Below are 24,941 nucleotides of genomic sequence, written 5' to 3'. Positions count from 1 at the left end.
CCCTCTCCCACTCCCTCTGCTTGTGTCCCCTCTCTCGCTGTGTCTCTCTGTGTCAAATAAATAAAATCTTAAAAAAAAAAATAGTGCACAAAAATAATAGTAAATATATGGGTATATTTAAATAAGCATTAATTTAAAAAATCTGATTTATGGGGTTGAAAATAAAGAATAGAACCAATACAGGACAAAAAAATGCATATACATGAGAGGAGAGAAATAGTCTAAAGCACTATAAAATGTTCAGATTTTTCAGGAGTAACATAAGAATTTCAGTTAACTGTTAATTATACATGTTAAAATAGCTAATATAAGTACTAAAACAGGGGTCATATAGCATATAACTTCTAAACTAGTAGAAAAGGAAAAAATGGAATAAAAAATCAATACAAACAATAAAACAAAAATATAATCAGTTTTTGACATGATAAGAGGAAGGAAAGGGAACAGAAAAATAATGGGACAATAGAATATGCATAATGTAATGATAGAGACATATCCAACTAGTCAGTAATATCAATAAATGTAAATGGACTAAACTTTCCAGTTAAAAGCAAAGATTATCAACATTATTTGAAAAAGCAAAAAACTGAAAACTCACATGTCAAATAAGAGTTTAATAGATAAATAACTTGTGGTATATTCATACAATAAAATACTACACAATTATGAAAATTATTAATAACTAGATACATCAACACAAATCTCACAAAGCAAAAGAAGTAACAAAAGAATAAAAGCAGTATAATCCTATTCAAACAACCTTTCAAAATGGATAAAAATAATTTTAATTAGGCATACATATATGGGTGATTAAACTAGGAAGAAAAACAAGGAATGATTAACACAAAATTCAAAATATCTACTATTCTGGGGCATGTGGGTGGCTCAGTCAGTTAAGTGTCCAACTCTTGATCTCAGCTCAGGTTTTGATCTCATGATCGTGAGTTCAAGCCCCGCATTGGGCTCCAGGCCCAGTGTGGAGCCTACTTAAAAAAATTTTTAAATTAAAACAAAAATAAAATATCTACTATTTTGAATTTTAGGTGGCAGCAAAGGGATTCAGTTAAGAAGGGGCACACAGGAAGTGTCTCAGGTACTGGCAATGTTCTATGAAACTAGGAAGCAGATTCATAGGTATTTTTCTTATTATCTAATCTGTGTGTATACATTTTTTTTAAAAGATTTTATTTATTTATTTGACAGAGAGAGAGACAGTGAGAGAGGGAACACAAGCAGGGGGAGTGGGAGAGAGAAGTAGGCTTCCCGCTGAGCAGGGAGCCCAATGTGGGGCTCGATCCCAGGACCCTGGGATCATGACCTGAGCCGAAGGCAGATGCTTAATGACTGAGCCACCCAGGCACCCCGTATGTATACATTTTAAAATTTTCTAAGTATGACATATTTTAAAAAATAAATTCATACACAAAAGTAGATACTTTTGAAAGATGCATATATATTCAAAGACATATATCAAACATATTAGACTGAGAGGAGATAGAAATGGAGATGGGGGAAAAAAAAGGAAGGGCAACCTTGCACAGAAAGATGATAATGTACAATGAACTAACATGACTAACTTGACAGCATATCTGAGATCTAACACAAGAGTACATTGATTAAAATGTGCTAGATGTCTTATTTAGTACATTGCAGTATCACATTTTTTTAAATAATTGTATTTAATATTTTTTTATTCCCTCTTAATACTTCAATGCATATTTAGCTTTCAGCATTATTTAAGAAAGGCATGTACAGAAAATATTCATTTTTTTGCAATATCATTAAGATTTAAAACACCAATAATAAAAATAAAAATAATAACTATGATATCCAATAGGCTTTTAATTTATAAAAATAAGAAATAGTCACCCTGTAATTTATTTTTTGTAGACAGCTCTTTCAAATACAGCTTGAAAATTTTTTTATTTCATATTTAGAAGACATGGACAAGGAGGCATGCTGTATAAGAATACTCACTGCAGCTTGTTTATATAAGAAAAAATAAAATGTGTAACAATTGTGATATATTAATTTGTAATGAAATTCTATGCAGCAGTTAATATGCACATACTAAACTTATGTGAATCAAAAAGAACAACTTTCAAAAACGTAAGATTGAATGCAAATAGCATAGCAGAAAGTTATGTCTAGAATATCATTTATGTAATTTTTTAAATGCCCAAAACAGAAGTATCCACATATATGTAAGAACATAGTTATATACTTAGTTCAGAATAGTTATCTCTGAAAAGGAAAAAAAAAAAAGGGTCCAAGATGGTCAAATAACACTTCATAGAGCCTTGTAATAGCAGCTACCTCAACACCTCCATCTCTCCCCACCTCAGACCCTGGGTGCACTCACCCCCTTCAGTCTACTAACCAAGATGCCTAATGCTCAACAGCAGGGACTCCCGGGCCTGCCCCAGTGTTAGGAATGGCAAAGATTTTTACTGGTTAATGTCTGATCCTACTTGTTAAAATTTTTAAATCATCCATCCCAAAAACTGGGGATGGGATCAAAAGTTACAAAACAATCTTCAACTGTTATCAGTGAAGTTTTCTCTCTCTCCTTTTTCAAGATTTTATTTTTAAGTAATTTCTATACCCAGCATGGGGCTGGAACTCAAGACCCTGAGATCAAGAGCCACATGCTCTACCCATTGAGCCAGCCAGGTGCTCTGGAAGTTTTCTCTCTTTTAAAAAAGTGAAGCAAATTTGGGGGGAAATGTCAAATTTAAACCTGTGAGGTGGGTATGTGTGAATATACACATATATACACGTAACATTTATCTATTCATCTGTCGACTTACTTACTTTTACTGTAAAACATTTCCTCTCCCAGCAAAGAAACTAGGCTTGTCATCCTCATTTAAAGCCAATAGAGGGAGGAGGAAATAAACCATTCTAACCCCCATCTTCATCCCAAGCTCAGGCTTCACCCGCTAGGAGCTTTACGGTAAAGACTGGGTGGATCTTTCTCGTGGTCTTAAAAATATTAATGGAAAGGACATCAGTTGATCCAAGAGGATATTTAATTTTCAGGAAGATTCTCATTAGGGTCTAACCCTAATAAAACAAGGCTGTGAACCAAGGGGGTAATTTGGTGCACTAGAAGGTAATGGGACTCAGACTACTTAGTTCTACCCCCACATCACTGTAGCCTCTCTCATGTTATTTCCTAATTTAGAAAATTATGGGGTTGGATCAAATTAACTTAGAGGCCCTTTAGAGTTTACTTTTATATTGTTTTGGGATTGTTGGGCCTCAGTGAAATGTCAGAACCACCAAAAAGGCAAACTATAAATAAAATCCACTTTGAGGTTCCATTAGATTTAGATGCTTCACTGCTCCTTATTCTATTTTTTTAAAAAGATTGATTGATTGATTGATTGATTGATTGATTTAAGAGAGAGAGAGAAAGGGAGAGAGCATGCATAGTGTGAGAGGGGGATAGGGACAGAGGGAGAGGAAGAGAGAATCCTCAAGCAGACTCCCTGCTGAGCACGGAGCCCAATGCAGGGCTCAATCTCACGTCCCTGAGATCATGACCTGAGCCAAAACCAAGAGTCAGCTGCTTAATTGACTGAGTCACCCAGGCGCCCCTGCTCTTTATTTTAGAGTCAAGCCAGAATCAAAAGAAATGAAAGATCATTTAACCTCATGTCTTGGGTCATTCACTAGCAAAAACATGAAAGGGTGCTAGCATAGGCAAATGGGCAAACAGAACCAGACTTTCCTTTCTTCTAGCTCTCAATTGTGCAGGAGTTGTTTTACCTCTACCTTCTAAGAATGGGGCAAAAAATAAATGCCAGTGTACAACTCACCACTGGGCTATTTTTCTGAGATGTGTGAACTGATAGATGCTTGACTTTTGATGACTTAGCCTCATGGAGCCCTTTGCTTTGGCCGGTAGCAAGCCTTCCTTGATCTGAGTGGTTTAAAAATTGGAGAGGGCCTGACATGCTGGAGATAAAAGACGCATGATACAGATCTAGTAATGGTGATCCAAGGTGCTTCCAAGGAGAGCCTGCATAGAGCAGTCAGGAATTGATGCTGAGGTATGCCCAGCAACAATAGCAATGTCTTCAGGAAGGTTCCACTTCAGATCCTCACAGTTTAGCCAGACTTCAGAAGGAGCTGCCTGCTGAACCTGTTGCTTGGAGACAAGGCAGATCCAGTTTCTAAAGATAGTATCAAACCACTGTTTAAATTGTAACTGGTTGAAACAGCCTGCTAATGTACATATATGCACTCATATCATACTTAAATGCTACTTATTAATCATATTTATGCATACCTTACTTGCAAATATCCTTCATTTTCAATTTCTCTATCAGGAAACCTAACTATATCCCTTGAGATTCAGCCAAAAGATAAAAAGTTTAACATGAGTTAATAATGTAGCATCTGATAGCTCATAGTAGTCTTTCTGCCCCAGAGGAATGTAAAATGTAACTTTATATTATAATTTTTTTTAAAGATTTTATTTATTTATTTGAGAGAGAGAATGAGATAGAGAGAGAGCATGAGAGGGGGGAGGGTCAGAAGGAGAAGCAGACTCCCTGCTGAGCAGGGAGCCCGATGCGGGACTCTATCCAGGGACTCCAGGATCATGACCTGAGCCGAAGGCAGTCGCTTAACCAACTGAGCCACCCAGGCGCCCCTATATTATAATTTTTATAAATTCAGTTTCCCAAGAACTTCAGTATTGCCTTAAATCCATATTTCCTACCCAGTTCAATTTCATATATTATCTTTCTTTTCTAAAGTTAAAGAAAAAGAAGAAAGCTATCTTCCATGTGTTTATTAGGTAATAAAAACAAAAACAAAAAAAAATGGAGATTTCTTTTTTAAGATCAGGGGATGTATGGGAGAGGGGGAGGAGAAAGCAGATTTAGAAATTGTGGGCTAGGGGGGCTGCATGTAAGTAGGGTGTGTGTTTCCTTTGCTGGTTGGTATCTTCCAGAAAATTGAACTTTCCCAGAATACAGGAATTTTCATAGAGAAAAGAAAATCAAGATGGTATGATTTGAATAACATGGAACAAAAAGCATGAAGGCCTGATTTTATTCACTAACCCTGAAATCCATTTTGAAATTCCTGTATTATTTCATTTTACTGATATTAAAGGCAATTATTAAAGAACAAATATTTCTGGGGTGCCTGGCTGGCTCAGTCAGTAGCATGTGACTCTTGATCTCGGGGTTGTGGGTTTGAGCCCCACACTGGGTGTAGAGATTACTTAAAAATAAAATCTTTAGGGGTGCCTGGGTGGCTCAGTCTTTAAGCGTCTGCCTTCGGCTCAGGTCATGATCCCAGGGTCCTGGGATCAAGCCCCTCATCAGGCTCCCTGCTCCACGGGAAGCCTGCTTCTCCCTCTCCCACTCCCCCTGTTTGTGTTCCCTCTCTTGCTGTGTTTCCCTCTGTCAAATAAATAAATAAAATCTTAAAAAAAATAAAATCTTTAAAAATAAATAAATAGAATGCAAATATCTCTAATGAGACTTTAGTCTTTTCCTCATTTTCATTATTTAATACCTAAAAATCATTACTGCATTTATTCCTTTTCTAAGAACCAAAGAGGAGAATCAAAAAACAACTTACGTTTTGGTGAATGAAAAGGGACAATAAACTGCTCTTCAGTCCTGGAATGAGAATGATAATGGAGACAAAGTACTTCTTAAGAATTTTATTCTTTGCTTTTAATTCCTTACCATTTTATGAATCTTATGCTCTATTAAAAACAAAGTTACTTAATGAGTTTCACTCATATTGCCTAAAAAACAGGCTACTATGTGGGCCAAACTATACCTCTAGAAGCACTAACTTATAAATCCTTCAATATCAGCTCAAACACCACCTCATTCCCTGATTCCAGCAAGGTGAGGGTAATCTCCCTCTTTAACTCTTGTAGTGTATGATCTATAGTTCAACTGTCATCTCATTTAATATTGTATTATGTAAAAATCTTATCTTTCCTACTACATTAAAGGTACCTGAGAGCAGGATCTATTTCTTTTTTTTATTATTTTTTTAAACTAACATATAATGTATTATTTGTTTCAGGGGTACAGATATGTGATTCAACAGTCTTACACAATTCACAGCGCTCACCATGGTACTTACTCTCCCCAATGTCCATCACCCAGCCACCCCATCCCTCCCACCCAAGCAGGATCTATTTCTGGTTTATTTCTATCATCCCATAATGAGCACAAAAAATACACATTAAACAACTAAAGAACCCAACAGGAAAAGAAATTCCTTAATACAAAGTTAACTTATATGGATAATAGTACTGTTTTCCCAAATTAACCTTGTTTAATAAAAATGTATTAGGAGACTAAAGTAAATAAAATACAGCAATATGACATAATTGTTCTGTGGTGGTAGGTTTGTACATGACTATTCTATTTTTTCTATGTGCTCATAAGATTTATCAATACCTCAAATTAGAAAGATATAGTATGCTATACTTCACTATGCTTCAGAAAGTGAAAACCATGAATTTTTACCATATCAGGCACAAGAGAAAATTCCAAATCAAAGTTCACTTCCCAGAAGAAACCTGAATTGTCCAATCTGAGTGGCTGCCTTGCACAATTTGCAATAGAATGTTTGCACATCAAAGACGCTGTTTCTAGGTAAACGCATCACAGAGGTCCAAGGAAGGGAAAAGTCCTCCTTGGAGTGATGCAGTGAGGTCTATGGTTATTTCCCTAATTAATGAAGTGAAAACATAAAGTGGTTTTCATCCACATTAGTAAACTGAAGAACTCTTAAGAAAGTGATCCCACTGAAAGTAAACCTTCCAGTAAATCTTCCCTTTGTGAAATTCTTGAAATAGGTTAAATTTTTGTCTCCAATACCTACACCTCTTCAAGGGAGAAGTACTTTGAGAGGTGAAAGTGATTGAGTCAATCTGCTATTCCTAAAGCAAAAGATGATTTGTCTGAAACGCTGATATTCTAATTCTTGGGAAATAACTTTTACTCTAGACAAAGTGTGCCCCTATTATGTATTCTTGACACCAGATGCTTATGATTATACTTCAAATATCATCTAATCTAGTGGTTCTCAACTCTGCCTGAACATTAGAGTCTCAAAGAAAACTTAAATAAATATTGATACCCTGATCCCACCACAAGTTCTGACTTGAAATTGGTCTACATTGGAGGCTACGCATAATCTTTTCTCTTAAAAGCTACACAAGTAATTTTAATGTGACTTTAGGGTTGAGAATGACTGTTCCACTATCTTCATTTATAAATGGTAAGAATGAGGCAGCGAGAAGTGACATTCATTGGAATGAGAGTAATAGCTAATAACTAAACTAAGAAAATAATCTTTTTTCCCCCTAAAAAGATTCTAAAAATTACATCCCCAAGCAGCAGGAATATAAGTATGAACACGACAGGAAATGTATTACAAAACTTACATTCTGGTGGAAAAAGCGAACAAGTATATTTAAAAAATCATTTTACAAAGTAATAGGTGTTGTGAATAAAATAGGCTAATATGACAGTTATAAGGTAAATAAGCAGGCAACTTTTGATAATATAGTCAAAGAAGGCCTGTTTTATATGTATTAACAAAAATTAACTCATATTATACATTTTATTGGATAACCTGCTTTCATCACTTAACAATGTGTGAAAGCTATCCTATACATCTATACACATCTATTACCTGTCTATTGCTCCTTTAACAACTATATCCATCCTGATGGAGATTTTTTTTACTATTGAAATCAACACTGTGAGGAACACTTTGATACATATATCTTTGTATTTATGTGTAAATATTACTCTAGGATAAATTCCTAAAAGTGGAATTACATGGTCAAAGAAAGCATATATTTGGGGTACCTGGGTGGCTCAGTTGGTTAAGTGTCTGTCTCTTGATCTCAGCTTAGGTCTTGATCTCAGGATCGTGAGTTCAATCCCCACACTGGGCTCCATGCTGGGCACGGAGCCTACTTAAAAAAAGGAAAAAGAAAAAAGAATACATTTACCTTTCTGATAGATATTATCAAATTACCCTCAAAAAGTTTATAAAAAATGGAACTTCTGCAAAAAGGATATATATTTTTTCAAGCAAATGCCAATAAGATCATTTGAATAAAAATATTTTGCCTTTCTATTCTCTGTGAAATGATCGATTCTCAATCTTTACTTGATTTGACCAATCCGCAATATATTTGAATTACCGCTTTCCCATAGAACACTTTCTTGACCTGTCTTTTAAAACTGTCTGCCTTTGTGGTTTTCCTCATAACACACTGGACTCTGCTTTTCAATCTGCCCTCCTGGTTCCTCCTCATCTCCTTGAAAAAAACACTGAAGTGCCCTAGGGAATCAGTCCCTGGTCCTCTCTGTACCTACACCCATCCCCTTCATGGACTCTTACCTAATCTCATGGACTTAAATATCTATTTCCATTTGGATGTCTAAGAGGCATCTGAAAACATCTAAAACTGGATTAAAACTCAAAACCTGCTCCTGCCACAGTGTTATCTTATTTCAACTCAATAAATGACAACTCCACTTTTGCAGTTGCTCAAGCCAAATCCTTTCTTTCATTCTCTTACACCCCAACTTCCTCTTTTCATTCATTCACTTGAGCATTTCTGCTCAAGTCAGATTCCCCAGAGAAGCCTTTCTTACCAAATTTCTAAAACAGTACTCTCCTGCCTCTTACCACCATTACCCATCCTCTTAGCTTGCCTATTTTTAAAAAATGACATGTCTCAATATCTAAAATTATAAATTTCTTTAATTGATCACTGTTTTGCTTACCAGAATATTAGCCGTGGGCAGGAACTTTGTTGGTTCGCTATAGTCTCTCTAGCACCTTGAGCAGGACTTTTTGTTGTTAGCACAGTAGCCACTCAGTAACTATTTGCTCAAGGAATGAATGAATTATGTAGGTCATACAAAGATATTATTATTATTGAAAACCAGGCTGTTGGGGCACCTGGATGGCTCAGTCGTTGAACGTCTGCCAGGGTGCTGGGATGGAGCCCTGCATCCAGCTCCCAGCTCAGCGGGAAGCCTGCTTCTCCCTCTCCCACTACCCCCGCTTGTGTTCCCTTTCTCGCTCTCTCTCTGTCAAATAAATAAAAATAAATAAATTAATTAATTAATTAATTAAAATAAGAAAAGAAAACCAGGCTGTTGAGCTGGCAAAGGCAATATATTTAGAGACGAAGGAAGGTCTGGGGCCTATTCCAGGCACAGCTATACAGCTTGGGCGAGTTACCCTTCAGTCTATTTCTCCATCTGTAAATTGGTGTTTTGCCATCTTCCTCAGCAAACAAGACACCTGAAATAGTCAATATCTATTTGGTACTATAAGCCACAGAAGTTTTACTACCTACCAGGAATTTACCAGGAACATTTGATTCAATTTTCCTCTTAATTTTACTTGTTCTGGTCAAACACAATACAGTGGCATGTGTTCAGAGGTCCTCATATTAAGTTATTATATTACATCACTATATTAAGTTGTGCTTTTTTTCTAATTTTTTAAAAATTTAAATTCAATTAATTAACATATAATGTATTATTGGTTTCAGAGGTAGAGGTCAATGATTCATCAGTCTTATATAATACCCAGTGCTCATTACATCACGTGCCCTCCTTAATGTCCATCACCTAGTTACTCCATCCCTCCACCCCCCTCCCCTCCAGCAACCCTCAGTTTGTTTCCTGATTAAGAGTCTCTAATGGTTTGTCTGACCTCTCTGATTTCATCTCGTTTTATTTTTTCCTCCCTTCCCCTAAGATTCTCTATTTTCTATTTCTGTTTTGTGTCTTAAATTCCACATATGAGTGAGATCACGATAATTGTCTTTCTCTGATTGACTTATTTTGCTCAGCATAATACATTCTAGTTCCATGTCATTGAAAATGGCAAGATTTCATTTTTGATGGCTGAGTAGTATTCCATTGTATATATACACCACATCTCCTTTATTCATTCATCAGTCAATGGACGTCTGGGCTCTTTCCATAGTTTGGCTATCATGGACATTGCTGCTATAAACATTGGGGTGCAGGTGCCCCTTCGGATCATTACATTTGTATCTTTGGGGTAAATACCTAGTAGTCCAATTGCTGGGTCATAGGGTAGCTCTGTTTTCTTTTTTTTTAATTTTATTTATTTATTTGACAGAGAGAGAGCACAAGTAGGCAGAGCAGCAGGCAGAGGGAGAGGGAGAAGCAGACTCACCGCCAAGCAGGGAGCCTGATGTGGAACTCAATCCCAGGACCCTGGGATCATGACCTGAGTCGAAGGCAGCTGCTTAACTGACTGAGGCACCCAGGCGCCCCTACGGTAGCTCTATTCTCACCTTTTTGAGGAACTTCCATACTGTTTTCCAGAGTGGTTGCACCAGCTTGCATTCCCACCAACCGTGTAAGGGGGTTTCCCTTTCTCCGCATCCTTGCCAACATTTGTTGTTTCCTGACTTGTTAATGTTAGCCATTCTGACTGGTGTGAGGTGGTATCTCATTGTGGTTTTGATTTGGATTTCCCTGATGCTGAGCGATGTTGAGCATTTTTTCATGTGTCTGTTGGCCATTTGGATGTCTTCTTTGGAGAAATGTCTATTCATGTCTTCTGCCCATTTCTTGATTGGATTATTTATTCTTTGGGTGTTGGGTTTGGTAAATTCTTTACAGATTTTAGAACTAGCCCTTTATCTCATATGTCATCTGCAAATATCTTCTTCCATTCTGTTGGTTGTCTTTTGGTTTTGTTGACTGTTTCCTTTGCTATGCAAAAGCTTTTATTCTGATGAAGTCCCAATAGTTCATTTTTGCCTTTGTTTCCCTTGCCTTTGGAGAAATGTCTAGCAATAAGTTGCTGTGGCCAAGATCATAGAGGTTGCTGCCTGCGTTCTCCTCAAAGATTTTGATGGACTCCTGTCTCACGCTTATGTTTTTCATCCATTTTGAGTCTATTTTTGTGTATGGTGTAAGGAAATAGCCCAGTCTTTTTTTTTTTTTAAAGATTTTATTTATTTATTTGACAGAGAGAGACACAGCAAGAGAGCGAAGCAGGGGGAGTGGGAGAGGGAGAAACAGGCTTCCCATGGAGCAGGGAGCCTGATGAGGGGCTTGATCCCAGGACTCTGGGATCATGACCTGAGCCGAAGACAGACACTTAATGACTGAGCCACCCAGGAGCCCCAGGAAATGGCTGTCCAATTTTCCCAACACCATTTGTTGAAGAGACTGTCTTTTTTCCATTGGATATTCTTTCCTGTTTTATTGAAGATTAGTTGACTAAGCTGTGTTTCTAATGTGTCCACTTGTGCAAATTACCAGAAAAAAATTCATCAAAAATTCTTTAATTCTACTATGGTGGTGGTTGTACAAGTATGTAAATATACTAAAAATCATTCAGTTGTATACTTAAAGTAGGCGAATTTCATGGCATATAAATTATACCTCAATAAAACTGTTAATAAAGCAAAAAAGAGATTCTCTAATTCCATACACGAGGCTACTGTAAAATATCCTCAGAATTTAGAAATAAGGCAAAAGCACCTATCAGAAGTCCCCCTGCCCTCCCGCCCCAAAGAAAAAGGGCAAAAGATGAGCTCTGCCATTAGTGAAACATGCTACCCTAAAACATGGTTTATAAAAGAAACTCAGATGTTTGGTCAAATCCAAAGTGACCTGAATAAAATCGCTATCTCAAAGAGATACCTGCACGCTCATGATCATTACAGAATTATTTACAGTAACCAATATATGGAAACAACCTGTACCCGTGGGAGGAAGAATGGATAGAATGTGATACACAATCCTACCCACCCACGTGGCCACAAGATTATTCAACTATGAAAAAGGAAATCCTGCCTTTTAGGATAACGTGGACCTTGAGGGCGGCCGCGAAGTGAAGTAAGAGAAAGATAAATACTGTAAGATATCTATATGTGCTGAAAACGCCCACTTCATAGAATAGAATGGTGATTGCCACTGGGGGTAGGGATGTTGGTTAAAGGGTATAAACTTCCAGGTATAAGATAAAGAAGTTCTGGGGATCTAATGTTCAGCAGCATGGTGACTATAACTATAACTAACAATAGTTAAGAGAATAGATCTTAAATGTTACCGCCACACACGAAGCTACTGTAATTATGTGAGAGAATGGGGATGTTAACGAACCTTATTGTAATTATTTCATAATAATGTGTACCAAATCATCACATTGTATATCTTAAACTTACATACCTTATGTTAATTCTCTCTCAATAATACCGGGAAAGAAAATAAACAAAGTGCCCTGTACAACATAACTTCAGAGCTATACTGGGATGACTGTAGCCTGAACACAGTAAGAACGCAGCTTGTTTCCTGCAGCAGAGCGGACAAACGCCCCATCTCAGTATGCAGAGTGGACGCCTGCGGGGGCCGGGGGCGCAGTGTCTGCTTGGCTGGTGGCTCGGGGTTAGTTTACATAAGGCCCGCGTCCTCTCCAACCCCAGATCTGCGCGGGGAGCTGACAAAATCTAGGCTAGCTGGGCTGACGACCCTCCCCGCACTGACCGACCCCGAGATCGCCCGGGCACTTGCAGCCGCCGGCGCCCCAGCTCAGAAAGGCCTACAACACCTCGCCGGCTCCGACTCTGGCCGAGCAGGCGTCACCCGAGATTTTAAAACGGTGACGGGCGCCACCCGGACCCTCCGACTCAGAGTAGGGGTGGGAGCCCACACCAGTCTGAGAGCGCGCGGGGGCGGCTAGTTAGTTAGAACGCCAGGAGAGAAGCCGCCTCAGGTCCTGCGGGTTTCAACTCTGCGGGCCAGCCCTGAGCCCAACCTCGTCCTGCGCGCGGGAGCCTGCCCAGAACTCTCCCAGGGAAGCCGCGCCCTCATTCCCCGGGGCGACACTTTTCCCAAAGCCCAAGCGATCCCAGGAGACACGCCTCCCTCCCGCGCGCGCGAAACAGTTCTCCCGCGAGATCGCCCCTCCGGCTCCGCCCGCCGCTCCGCCCACGAAGGGCTGGGATCGAAACCCGACCCGTCTTCAGCGAGTTCCCCGCCCTACACGAAGGCGCTATCTGAAACGGCTTCTTCCACCAGCCAGTCATTTCCGCCAGCCACTCATCACCGAGTTCCTCCATCTTTCCGCGGCAACCGACGTCCAAATCGCCGCTCTTCGCTACATTAAGGCCTTCCGTCCTCCGGCTGCGCACGCACATCGACGGGGACGGGGGTGGGAGGGGCGCAGGCGCAGAAGCAAGATCTCCGGGGGGGGGGGGGGGGGGGGGGGGGGGCCCAAAAAAGGGGGGGGGGGGGGGGGGGGGGGGGGGGGGGGGGGGGAAGTAGTCCCTAAACACGTGGGTTGGGCTGTCCCGCGCGCTGTTGGAGCTAGTGGATCCTCAGTTTTGGTGGTGTCCATCGTGGGCAGCGGACTAATAAAGGCCATGGCACCGGCGGAAATCCTGAACGGGAAGGTGATCTCCGCGTAAGCACCTGTCATTGTTGTTAGAGCATGTTGGGCTGCAGGCGAGGGTTCTGAACGTAGTGTGCAGGTCCCTACGTTCCCATTTTTTTTGCTGGAGGGACACATGTAGCGCAAGAGTAAGGCCAGCCGCGTGGGGAGGGAGGACATAGTATTGAACCCGTCACACCTGAAGATCGGTTCCCTGCAAAGAATGGGGCCTTGGGCACAGTCCGCGAGTTTCTAGAAGGGCTGCCTGGTGCCTGGGCCCGCTGGCTATTGTGTTTTGGACCAGCACTCTTAACCGGCCCGACTGTGCTCCCCAAAATGCAGCTACTGACGGCTTTCTGCTAGAAGAGTGTGGCTGGGACTCTCTGAAGCTCCGTAGTCAGAACTCATTAATGCAGTTTACCCCTCAACCTGTAATTCAGAGGTGAGGAGAAAAGAATGAGGTGAAAAAGCTTGACAAGGTCATAAGGCTGATTAGTGATGGAGGGATTCCTTGTAGCCATGGCTTTCCCCACTACACTTGAGTCATCATTTGCTGAGGTGGAACGTAATAAATTTCCTTTTCTTTCAGTTTCATGCCTAAAAATCTTGTCTCCCTTCAGGCCCTAGAGTTACTTTCAGATTTGGCTCTTGAGTCCTGCGACTGTTCCCTATTGCATTTGACCTCTGTTTGTTCTACCTCTACAGGAAATCTAAATGCTTAACTAGTGGACACGATTGCCAAACCTACTCCCAGGAAGTACACCCTGCTGCTTTTTGTCCGGGAGGTGACTAGTGGAAAAATACCAGAGTAGAAGAGGGAAGGATTTATCTTGTGTAACTCTCCTGAGGTTGATCTTGGGACCGTTGACCTCACCAGTTACTTAGTAATTGGCAATAGTAATTGTCCTGTGAACTTGCCAACTCTGTGAGTAAAGGTTTTTGAGTGTGTTAGGGAGTTGTTGTTGGTGAAACCCACCTGGGGCAAAATGATTTTCCTGGAAGGTAAAGATGGTGGACAAAGAAGGTGAAATGTACAGTAAATGGTAGTGAATCTATCACGTTGGTAAAGAAGAACTCCAGACATTTAGACTAGAAATCACAATACTTATATCTGAGTGCTTTTCAGCTTGTGCTGTGCTAAACTGCATTGTTTCTGCTTGACTTTGCTTTTTGTTTGCTTATAGTCAAACCTGCTCCCTTTACCAGTGGCTTTTTCTGATAAAGTCTTCCTTTTAGGGGCGCCTGGGTGGCTCAGTCGGTTAAGCATCTGCCTTCAGCTCAGGTCATGGTCCCAGGGTCCTGGGATTGAGCCCCACATCCAGCTCCTTGTTTGGCGGGAAGCCTCCTTCTCCCTCTCCCACTCCCCCTGCTTGTGTTCCCTCTCTTGCTGTGTCTCTCTCTGTCAAATAAATAAAATCTGAAAAACGAACAAATAAACAAAAATCTTCCTTTTAAAAAGACTGTTTGAGGGGTGCCTGGGTGGGTCAGTCGTGTAAGCATCTGCCTTTGGCTCAGGTCATGATCCCAGGGTCCTGGGATCGAGCCCCACATCGGGCTCCCTGCGCAGCGGGAGGCTTGTTTCTCCCTCTCCCACTCCCCCTGCTTGTGTTCCCTCTCTCATTGTCTCTGTCTCTGTCAAATAAATCTTTAAAAAAATAAAAAGACTGAAGAGTTAATTTAGGCTTGCTTTCTTGCAGGCCACTGAGAATAGGTGCTCAAGGGATATGGTTTTGTTGAGTGAGAGCAAGTTAAATATGTTTGTTTGCTCCATAAAGGCAAATATATGCATTGTCTTGTTTATGTCTACATCCCAAACACCTAGAAACCTTTCACTCCTTAGTAGTTGTGTGGCTTTAAGCAATTTAGTTAACCTGTCTATACGAAAACTTCCTCAGATGTAAAATAAAAATAATACCTAGGCCATTGAGTTGTTAGGAGAATTGAATGAATTTTTAGCTGAAGAGCATTTAGAATTGTTCCTGGCACATAATAAGTGTTCAATACATGTTAGCTGTGTTAATGATTAGAAATGAGTTAATGGATACATGGATGATTGATCCTTTTTTTTTTTTTTTAAGATTTTATTTATTTATTTGACAGAGAGAGACACAGCGACAGAGGGAACACAATAAGCAGGGGAAGTGGGAGAGGGAGAAGCAGGCTTCCTGCCGAGCAGGGAGCCCGATGTGGGACTCGATCCCAGGACCCTGGGACCATGACCTGAGCTGAAGGCAGTCGCTTAACCAACTGAGCCACCCAGGCGCCCTGATTGATCGTTTTTGACAGTGATAGCTGCCTTGAGGTCAATTTCAGTGGTTCTCAACATGAACTCACATTAAGGTGGCATTAAAGTCACTCAGGGAGCTTTTTGTTTTTATTTATTTTTTATTTAAATATGAAGACATAAGTGAGTGTGCCTATCACAAGTATGCAACTCAATGAATTTTTTGCAACTGAACTTACCTGAGTAACCCAGATCAGGAAGTGACATTGGCACCCCAGAAGCCCTCCTTCCTATATCCTCCAGTCACCACCCCCACAAAAGTAATCATTATCCTGACTTCTAATACTGTAGATTAATAATGCCTGTCTTTGAACTTTATATAAATAGCATTGTACAGTATAAAGACTTCTGTGTCTGGCTTCTTTCATTCAATTAACATTGTGTTTCTGAGATTATTTCATATTGCATGTAGTTGTAGTTCATTTATTCTTATTGCTGTATTGTATTCTACTATATGAATTTGCCACTATTTACTCATCCGTAGACATTTAGTTTCTAGTTTTTGGTGGTATGAGTTGTAACTGCTATGAGCATTCTTTTTTCTTTTTTTTTTTTTTAAGATTTTATTTATATGAGAGAAAGTGCGAGCAGGGGGAAGGGCAGAGGGAGAGGGAGAAGCAGACTGCCCTCTGAGCTGAGAGCCCATCATGGGACTTGATCCCAGGACCCCAAAATCACCACCTGAGCTGAAGTCAGATGCTTAATTGACTAAGCCACCCAGGCGTCCCGTGAGCATTCTTTTACATGTCTTTTGGTGGGACATATACACATTTCTGTTGGTTACATATCTAAGAGTAGAACTGTAGAGTAGTAGGACAAAAATGTATGATCGGTTTTAGTAGAAATTGCCAGTCTTTCCAAGAGTTTTGCCAATTTAGTCTCATAGGGTACTTGTGAAAAATATCAGTGCTTGGGTGCCCACACCAGACTGTTTTAATTGGAATTGCTAGCAATAAGCCACTGCATTCAAATATTCCCTAAATCTTTTAAAAGCTCATTTCTGTGATTCTAATGCATCCTGAAAGTTGAGAACCACTTATTTAAAACCTTAGATGTAAATCTAGTTCTCATCATTGAAGTATGGTAGTGATTTGGTTATAAGGGTTGAAAGCATTTTCTGGGAAAGACTGTTCCAGGTACTAGAAGGGCACCAGCCTGCTCAGAGTTGACTTGGCTTACCTTTTAAAGCGATCAGTTAGTTCCTACTAACACAATTTCATTTTTTTATTTTTTTTAAAGATTTTATTTATTTAATTGACAGAGAGAGACAGTGAGAGAGGGAACACAAGCAGGCGGAGTGGGAGAGGGAGAAGCAGGCTCCCTGCTAAGCAGAGAGCCCGATGCGGGGCTTGATCCCAGGACCCTGGGATCATGAGCTGAGCCGAAGGCAGACGCTTAACGACTGGGCCACCCAGGCGCCCCGTTACTAACACAATTTTAGACTAAGGTCTCTTTGTACTTACAGAAGATCTTTCTTTCATGTGTTAATAAAATGGCTCAGAGACTGCTGTACCGTGGCACCTTGACCTTCATGGAGAGCTTGACTCCAGGAGCTGGTACTAGTCACAGTTCCTCAGAGAGAGGGAGCTTTGGAAGGGGGGACAGCCTTCTTGGCTCATGGGGTCATGCAGTACCCCCAGCAACTTGTGCTGAGGCTGCAACAGGCTTCTGATTCTTGGGCTATGGCTCTGGGGGAATCTGAACAAGAAGGTACTTCTTACAGGGCGCCTGGGTGGCTCAGTCGGTTAAGCGACTGCCTTCGGCTTAGGTCATGATCCTGGAGTCCCGGGATCGAGTCCCGCATCGGGCTCCCTGCTCAGCGGGGAGTCTGCTTCTCCCTCTGACCCTCCTCCCTCTCGTGCTCTCTGTCTCTCATTCTCTCTCGCAAATAAATAAAATCTTTAAAAAAAAAAAAAGAAGTTACTTCTTACAGCTTGAGTAGGTTGGACTCCATGTGCAGGCTCTGGGCAGGGTGTCCCCACCTGTCCTCTTTTACTAGGTCAGGGACACTCTTGAGGGGAAAGGTAAATGAACTTCTTACATGGCAACCAGGGATCCTGGAGTCCAGGGAAGGGGTCCCCTATTCTCCAAGTTTGCAGGTCAGCTTTCTTGGTTGCCCGCAACTGTTGGTCCTCCCTAGGGATCACTTTGCAAGCCTTCAAGGGCCCTGGGCAGTCTCTTCCCTGATACAGTGTTTGAACTGTAAAATTTCTTACTTGGAGGGAGAAAGAGTGGGACAGGTCATGAGTTCCACAGTCAGAATTTCTCCAAAACCCAGTTCACTCAGTCCATCCCATCCTGCAGCTCAAAGTGATGTGATTTGGCCAAAGGTTACTAGGCTGGTTAATGGCAGAGGTTCAGCTGGGACGAAGTCTTCGCCCAGTACATGGTGTTTTTCACTCTGTCAGGCACTTACTACTTTGCTAAAAGGAATTTTGTAAACTAATCTTTTCTTTGCAACAGTCTTCCTTTCACTGCCATGCTTCCCACTCTGCTGAGAAAGACCATCCTTGAGTTTGGTCTACTTTTATTCTTCTTCCTTTGTACCTTCCTTGGAGCTAGGACTAGACAGAGTTCATCGTTCCAGATTCCATCTCTGCCTGTTCTACCCTGTGGGAAATCTAGTTGCCCAATTATCTCCCTTTGGAAGGAACACCCCCATTTCTCCCTTAAGGGGAATTCTAAGACTGTATCCTGAGTTTGACAGTTGGGAGAGATCTGAGGTTTAGAGGCAAGTGTGTGTCATTTTGGGTATTTATTCACTTTTTCAACAAATACCTGTGTGTCTTCTGTATGCAAGCACTTTTCAGAGCCTAGAGACTATGGCAGTGAACAAAGTAGCCCAAAACCCTACTTCTGGAGTTTGCGTCCTCTTAGGTAGACGGAGACAATAAAATAGGTACAAAAACGTGAAATGGTGAAACGTGCCAAAGGGAAAACCAGAGTAAGGAAGAGGAACAGAAATTTCTGAAGCATGGGGGGATTGTAATTTTATTTTATTTATTTATTTATTTATTTATTTCATTCCCTACTTTTTTTTTTTTTTTTAAGATTTTATTTATTTATTTGAGACAGAGAGAATGAGAGACAGAGAGCATGAGGGGGAGGAGGGTCAGAGGGAGAAGCAGACTCCCCGCCGAGCAGGGAGTCTGATGCGGAACTCAATCCCGGGACTCCAGGATCATGACCTGAGCCGAAGACAGTCGCCCAACCAACTGAGCCACCCAGGCGCCTGGGGATTGTAATTTTAAATATGGGAATTAAGCTCATACTTATCGGAAAAGTGACTTTAAGGCAAATATTTGAAGGTGGTGGCGCTGGGGGCCTACCAGTGTTATGGGGAAGGGAGTTCCTGACTAAAAACACAGCCTGTCCATGACCTCACTGGTTATTAAATGACTGCCTTGGGGTCAACAGTGATGGCCCCAGAGAAGCCGACTGAGCAGAGTTGCTGAGTGAAGTACACTGTCATTGGTGGTGAGAGCCCACCCTGGCTTAACAGAGGTGTCCTCCTAAGAGATTATTCATAGGGGCTGCACCTGGGTGACTCAGTCAGTTGGGCATCTGCCTTGGGCTCAAGTCATGATCCCAGGGTCCTGGGATAGAGCCCCGCATCAGGCTGCCTGCTCCGAGGGGAGTCTGCTTCTCCCTCTCCCTCTGCCATTTCCCCTATTTGTGCTTGTGCTCACGCTCGCTCTCTCTCTCTGTCAAATAAATAAATAAAATATTTTTTAAAAAGAGAGATTATTCAAAGGAGTGGAAATTAGATGGAAGAACCACCCTGGTCTGGTTTTTAGGCTAGAAATTACAGTTCTTCACTATGTGTTCTTTTCAGAGTGGGGCCTACTGAATCTTGTGTGATTTGTTTGCCCTTCCCTTCTCTTTGTTTGCTATACTGGAGTCCTCCATTGGTGGCATTTTTCTTGGTCAAGTCTTCTTTCTGGAAAGACTGGTTGTGAAGAGACAGGGGTTTGCGGCTTGTCAGGTCAGTGAGAGAAGGTGCTCTTAGTTTTTGTAGATTGAGCAGAGCAGGTTGGATAAGTCTGTAAAGTTCCTGCGGGCAGTATTCCCAGAGCTAGATACAACACTGCCCTCTCTGGGGATCCCTGGGTAACTTAGTTTACCTCTTAGCGCCTTAGTTTCCTCATCTGTATGTTGGAGTAGTAATGGCCCCTAATTCATAAGGTTGTTGAAATTAAGTGAGTCATTACTTGTAAAGCATGTAGAGCATTCCGTGGCACATAGTAAGTTTTAATGAATTGGTCCTTAGGAAGTACCTGTTGAGTAAACAAGTCGTGTTTTTATTTATTCAGGCTGTATTTTTGGCAGCTGGCTTACAACCTTGAACCTTAAAATTAGAATTTATCCTACTGGTCACAGATAAAAATGGAACCATGCATGGCTATACATTTAGCTCCAGGGCCAGAACTCTTTCTGGAAGCAGAATTTGCTCATCACAGGGAAGGGCTACTAAATGTTGATAAGCTTTTTATTTTGTCCTGTAGATAAAATACCCGTAGACCCTTCTGTGCTTAAAAAAAAATTTGCCTATAATGAGATCCAAAGTGCAAGCCTTTCACAAGTTATCTGGAACCTTGAATGCCCAAGCTGGCTTGAGTCTGGGAGCCTTGTAGGGGAGCAGGTGGGACCTTGTGCGAGGTTGTAAATAGCCAGGCTCTGGAGTATAGTTACCCCTGGCAGAGTCTGGAGCTGGCAGCTGACTTCTATGATCAGAGCACCAGTGAAGGTCCTGACTGAGGACGTGGCCAGGAGTAAATGTCCTCATCCATCAGGAAGGTTGGCGTCAGGCAGCTTGGGATTTGGACAGTGGGGCTTTGAGTAGGGGTGTGTGTTGTCCCCAGTGTATCTCCATTTGCATGAAGAATCCTCAGGAATGGGGCGCCTGGGTGGCTCAGTCGTTAAGCGTCTGCCTTCGGCTCAGATCATGATCCCAGGGTCCTGGGATTGAGCCCCACATCGGGCTCCCTGCTCCGTGGGAAGCCTGCTTCTCCCTCTCCCGCTCCCCCTGCTTGTGTTCCCTCTCTCACTGTGTCTCTCTCTGTCAAATAAATAAATAAAATCTTTATTAAAAAAAAAAATCTTCTGGAAGAAGGATTATCAGCCTGGCCTAACATGGAGGAGGGTCCCTGGAGCAGAGGATTAAAGGCTCCCTCCCCTTTCATTGACCCTGGTAGGGGCTGGGCAGGGTGGAGATGAAGGCTTTGTGTGGCCAGGGCAAGTCAGTCAGCCTCACTTTCCTGTTCCATACTGTGGGGGGTGGCGATAGCCATGTTTATATCCTGGCGTTGTGGAGAGGATTCAAAGCACACAGGGAACATGCCTGTGTGCTACTGTAGTCGTGACCGATTCTCTGACATCTGATCCACAGTGCAGAAAGCCCCAAGCACCCCTGCGCCGTGCAGTTTGCTCCCCCTGCTACTTTCCCATAAGGTGTCTCCTGGCACCCTATAAATCCATGAGTTTGAAGGAGTGAGTGGCTAACAGGGCCACAGGCAGGATCCCTCAGCCACCTGGGCCACCTCGCCAGAAGGACTAACGTGACCAGGAGTTAGAAGGCTGGTGGCAGGGACTCTATAGTGCCTTCTCCTGCCTTGCCAAGGGCTTGTCGCTTGCTTGCTAAAAGGAATTGCAAGCTTGTATCCACTGGATTTGGCTCTTCCTGTTAGATGAATGGACTAAGTAATCTGTTTGGAAGGTTTCCAAACTGCTTCTCTTCAGAAAGTCATTTTCAAGGTTGTAGATAAGGCAAACCTTCTTGCTTTGTAGCTAAGCTTTTTTTCTTTGCCCCCTTGATGAAAAGCTCTTCCCCTGGAGCCTGGGTAGGAGAGGTACAGCTTTGAGTTGCTGGTGCTTGAGGAGTATGAGGAAATAAGGGAGTGTTTCTGTAAAAGGTTTTGCCAGAGCCTGTAAGAAATTTATCTTCACTGACTTAACATGATAAACGGTCTTTCATTTTGGTACCCAACTACTAGTCCCTGTTTATTTTAGTAAGCAGCCTTTTAGACCTAAGCCCTTTTTACCCAAGGTTTTCCTTTAGCCTTCTCTAAAAGCAGAAAGCTCAGGTGAGGCTTTTCTCAGATAAGAGCTCTTAGCCTGCTCTTCCCCTCCAAGTGGAGGCCCCCAGTCTGCCACCTTCTTTCCACATTCCCCTTGGATGATGATCCAGAGGACTGCTTGGGACTTGGGGCCATCATCAGCTCTGATGGCCAGATCTGTGGTTAATAGTGAGACTAATTCTGGGTGTTCGGCTCTCACTTACAGATCCTCATACTTGGGGCTATCATCCTGTGATGTCTCATAACTTGCTACCAACTAATGCTTACAAAATGGTGGCCTAGAGGCCAAATATAGTTATATGTTTTGTTGGGCTTACAGTTATTTTTAAAAATTAGATTACTTCCCAACACATTTATGTGTGTAATTATACTCCCAAATCTGGATGCCTGACTTTTTGAAAGGAGATGGAAGCTTAGCAATGCTGTACTCTCTACTCTTAATGTCACCAATTTGTTGGATCGGAGTAGAAGCTGCCCTCTCTCCCATATGAGGGGAGATGGAGGTGGGACTGCATTGTTCAGGAATCCTACCACACCTGGTTGTATTCACCTGAACTCTGACTCTATTCACCTGAACTCATTCACCTCTGAACTCTCAAAAAGGTCTCTTTGTGACCTTTCTCTAATGCACTTTTTTTTTAAATTTTTTTATTTTTTAAAGATTTTATTTATTCATTTGACAGAGACACAGCGAGAGCGGGAACACAGCAGGGGGAGTGGGAGAGGGAGAAGCAGGCTTCCCGCTGAGCAGGGAGCCCGACGTGGGGCTCGATCCCAGGACCCTGGGATCATGACCTGAGCCGAAGGCAGACGCTTAACGACTGAGCCACCCAGGCGCCCCTCTCTAATGCACTTTTAATCCACTTTTAGATTCCTACCTTTTATGAAACTTTTCTTGATCGGTTCAACCTAGTTTCCCAGCTCCATTTGTTCCTTCTAGATCAGTGGTTCTCAAATGGGGCCAGTTTTGTCCTTTTCTCCACCCCAGGGCGCATTTGGATGTGTTAGGAGACATTTTTGGTTGTCGTATGGGGAGTGGCTGTGTGTTAGTGGCATCAAGAGGTAGGAGCCAGGGATGCTCCTACTAAACATCCTACAATGTACAGAAGAGACCCCCCCGCCCCCCAACAAAGCATATCTGGCCCAAATGTCAGCAGTGCTAGACTGATAAACCCTGATCTAGAAACTTAAGGTAAGTAGTTATTTTAGGATTGTGTATATGGATGACCTGTACGCTCACTGGGAATTAGCAGATTCATTAGAAATTTATACCATTTAGCCATATTCATGTCATAAATACCAGGCAATTTACCTTGCTTAGGTCTTTGAGAGTTTGAGAGAATTGGGTGCAAGAATTTTACATTATAAATTTTTATTGGAGCATAAAATAGATTCACATTAAGCTTTCAAATATCTATTTGAGGTACCTGTCAAGTTTAGTATATATTTACATTAATTATAATTCTTATTTTATTTTATTTTATTTATTTATTTTTAAGATTTTATTTATTTATTTGTGAGAGAGAGAATGAGAGAGAGCACATGAGGGGGGGGGGAGGGTCAGAGGGAGAAGCAGACTCCCTGCCGAGCAGGGAGCCCGATGCGGGACTCGATCCAGGGACTCCAGGATCATGACCTGAGCCGAAGGCATTCGCTTAACCAACTGAGCCACCCAGGCGCCCTATAATTCTTATTTTAAATATTCTTCAACATAATGAAGGAAAGTACTGATATTAGTTGACTGTTGTGTATACTGATATAATGTAGCTGTTACTATTATGTCATGTAGCAGTGAAAACAATCAGTTTTTGAAAGAAGGTAATTTAGTCTTTAAATATGACTTAACTAGGAATTTGAAATATATGTATTTCTTGGAACACTAGGTGGCCTCATAATCACAATGGATTTTACAAGGAACTACGTGGTTTTTAAAAAAAATCTGAAGTATTTTTTAGCAGTATAAAAGTTGTTACAGACAAATGAAATAAAACGACAAATGAACAACATGAAAATAAAGCAAATAAAACATTTGTGTTGTACCACACTGTTAAAATCTTACAACAATAATCTATTTCTTGGGGGAAGAAGCAAAAGAAATGTGTGTCCTTTAGGAAAGCCCTACATACTGAAGATGAATGTCCTTCCTTTTTCTCTGATCAGTTACTAAAAGCTTATTCTGTGTATCTTTTTTTTTTTTCCCTTAAAGATTTTATTTATTTATTTGACAGAGAGAGACACAGCGAGAGAGGGAACACAAGCAGGGGGAATGGGAGAGGGAGAAGCAGGCTTCCCGCGGAGCAGGGAGCCCGATGCGGGGCTCGATTCCAGGACCCCGGGATCATGACCTGAGCCGAAGGCAGACGCTTAACGACTGAGCCACCCAGGCGCCCCTATTCTGTGTATCTTTGAGAATCATTTGAGAATTACTCTAAGCTTGTGCTACATTTCAGTGTTAACTGAGGCAGCTTTATTTTCAGCATGTAGATTTCTTAGTCAATTGGTTAAATACCCTCTACTGCTTCCTTTTTCCACCTACAGCTCTGTTGATTCAAGTACCTGTTGGGTTATTTTAGCAGTGCTTTTTTTTCCTCAGTCATAAAATGTCCCAAATTTGAAAATGAGCCGTCATGTTAAAGAATGAGTTGTAATTTGTAGTGGACTTTTCAGGAATAATTGTATAAGATTTTGGGCAAAAGAGATCTGGGTGACTATTTAAGGGTATTAGGACTCTTTGGGGGTAATGTGATTCTATAGGGATGTGCACCTTCAACTTTTATTGATTAGGCTCTTCTACAACTGTATGTGACAGAAGTTGACTTGGAGAAAACCAATAGTAATGCACATGACTCTTGTCTGTAGAGATTTGAACACATTTTGACAGTTTGAAATAGAAATGATTTCTACCTTGATTTTCGCCTGTTAGGAAAAAAAAAAAGATAACCCCAAACATTGCATTTTATTGGCCAATAGCAGTGCTTCTCAACCTTGGATGCCATTAACATTTGGGCTAGATCACCGTTTGCTCTCTTGTGCATTGTAGGATATTTAGTTGCGTCTCTGGCCTCTACCCACTAGATGCCAGTAGCGACTTAGTTAAAACTGCATCTGTGTCTGTATCTAATTGGCCATGATTA

At 41.5% G+C, this 24,941-nt stretch overlaps 2 protein-coding genes across 3 annotated transcripts in view; one reads left to right on the top strand and one right to left on the bottom strand.

Moving 5' to 3' along the window:
- Positions 1-4,079, bottom strand: part of LOC118002520 (restin homolog) — a 90,106-nt gene extending 86,027 nt beyond the window's left edge. Inside the window, exon 1 of the mRNA XM_034993020.1 lies at positions 3,825-4,079. Coding sequence (XP_034848911.1) covers positions 3,825-3,962 — 138 coding nt within the window. The 5' untranslated portion in view covers positions 3,963-4,079. The remainder of the gene's footprint in view (positions 1-3,824) is intronic.
- A 9,253-nt stretch (positions 4,080-13,332) lies between these two features.
- MTHFD1 (methylenetetrahydrofolate dehydrogenase, cyclohydrolase and formyltetrahydrofolate synthetase 1) overlaps positions 13,333-24,941 on the top strand; it is a 65,509-nt gene continuing 53,900 nt past the window's right edge. For both annotated transcript variants that reach the window (XM_034993172.1, XM_034993171.1), the window contains exon 1: positions 13,333-13,479. In XM_034993172.1, coding sequence (XP_034849063.1) covers positions 13,439-13,479 — 41 coding nt within the window. In that variant the 5' untranslated portion in view covers positions 13,333-13,438. The remainder of the gene's footprint in view (positions 13,480-24,941) is intronic.

This window comes from Mirounga leonina, unplaced genomic scaffold (assembly GCF_011800145.1).
Source record: "Mirounga leonina isolate KUSES-001 unplaced genomic scaffold, KU_Mleo_1.0 Mir_82, whole genome shotgun sequence".
Classification (NCBI taxonomy): Eukaryota; Metazoa; Chordata; class Mammalia; order Carnivora; family Phocidae; genus Mirounga; species Mirounga leonina.
The sequence above is the reverse complement of the archived record's forward strand: the minus strand, read 5'-3'. Positions and strand labels throughout refer to the sequence as shown.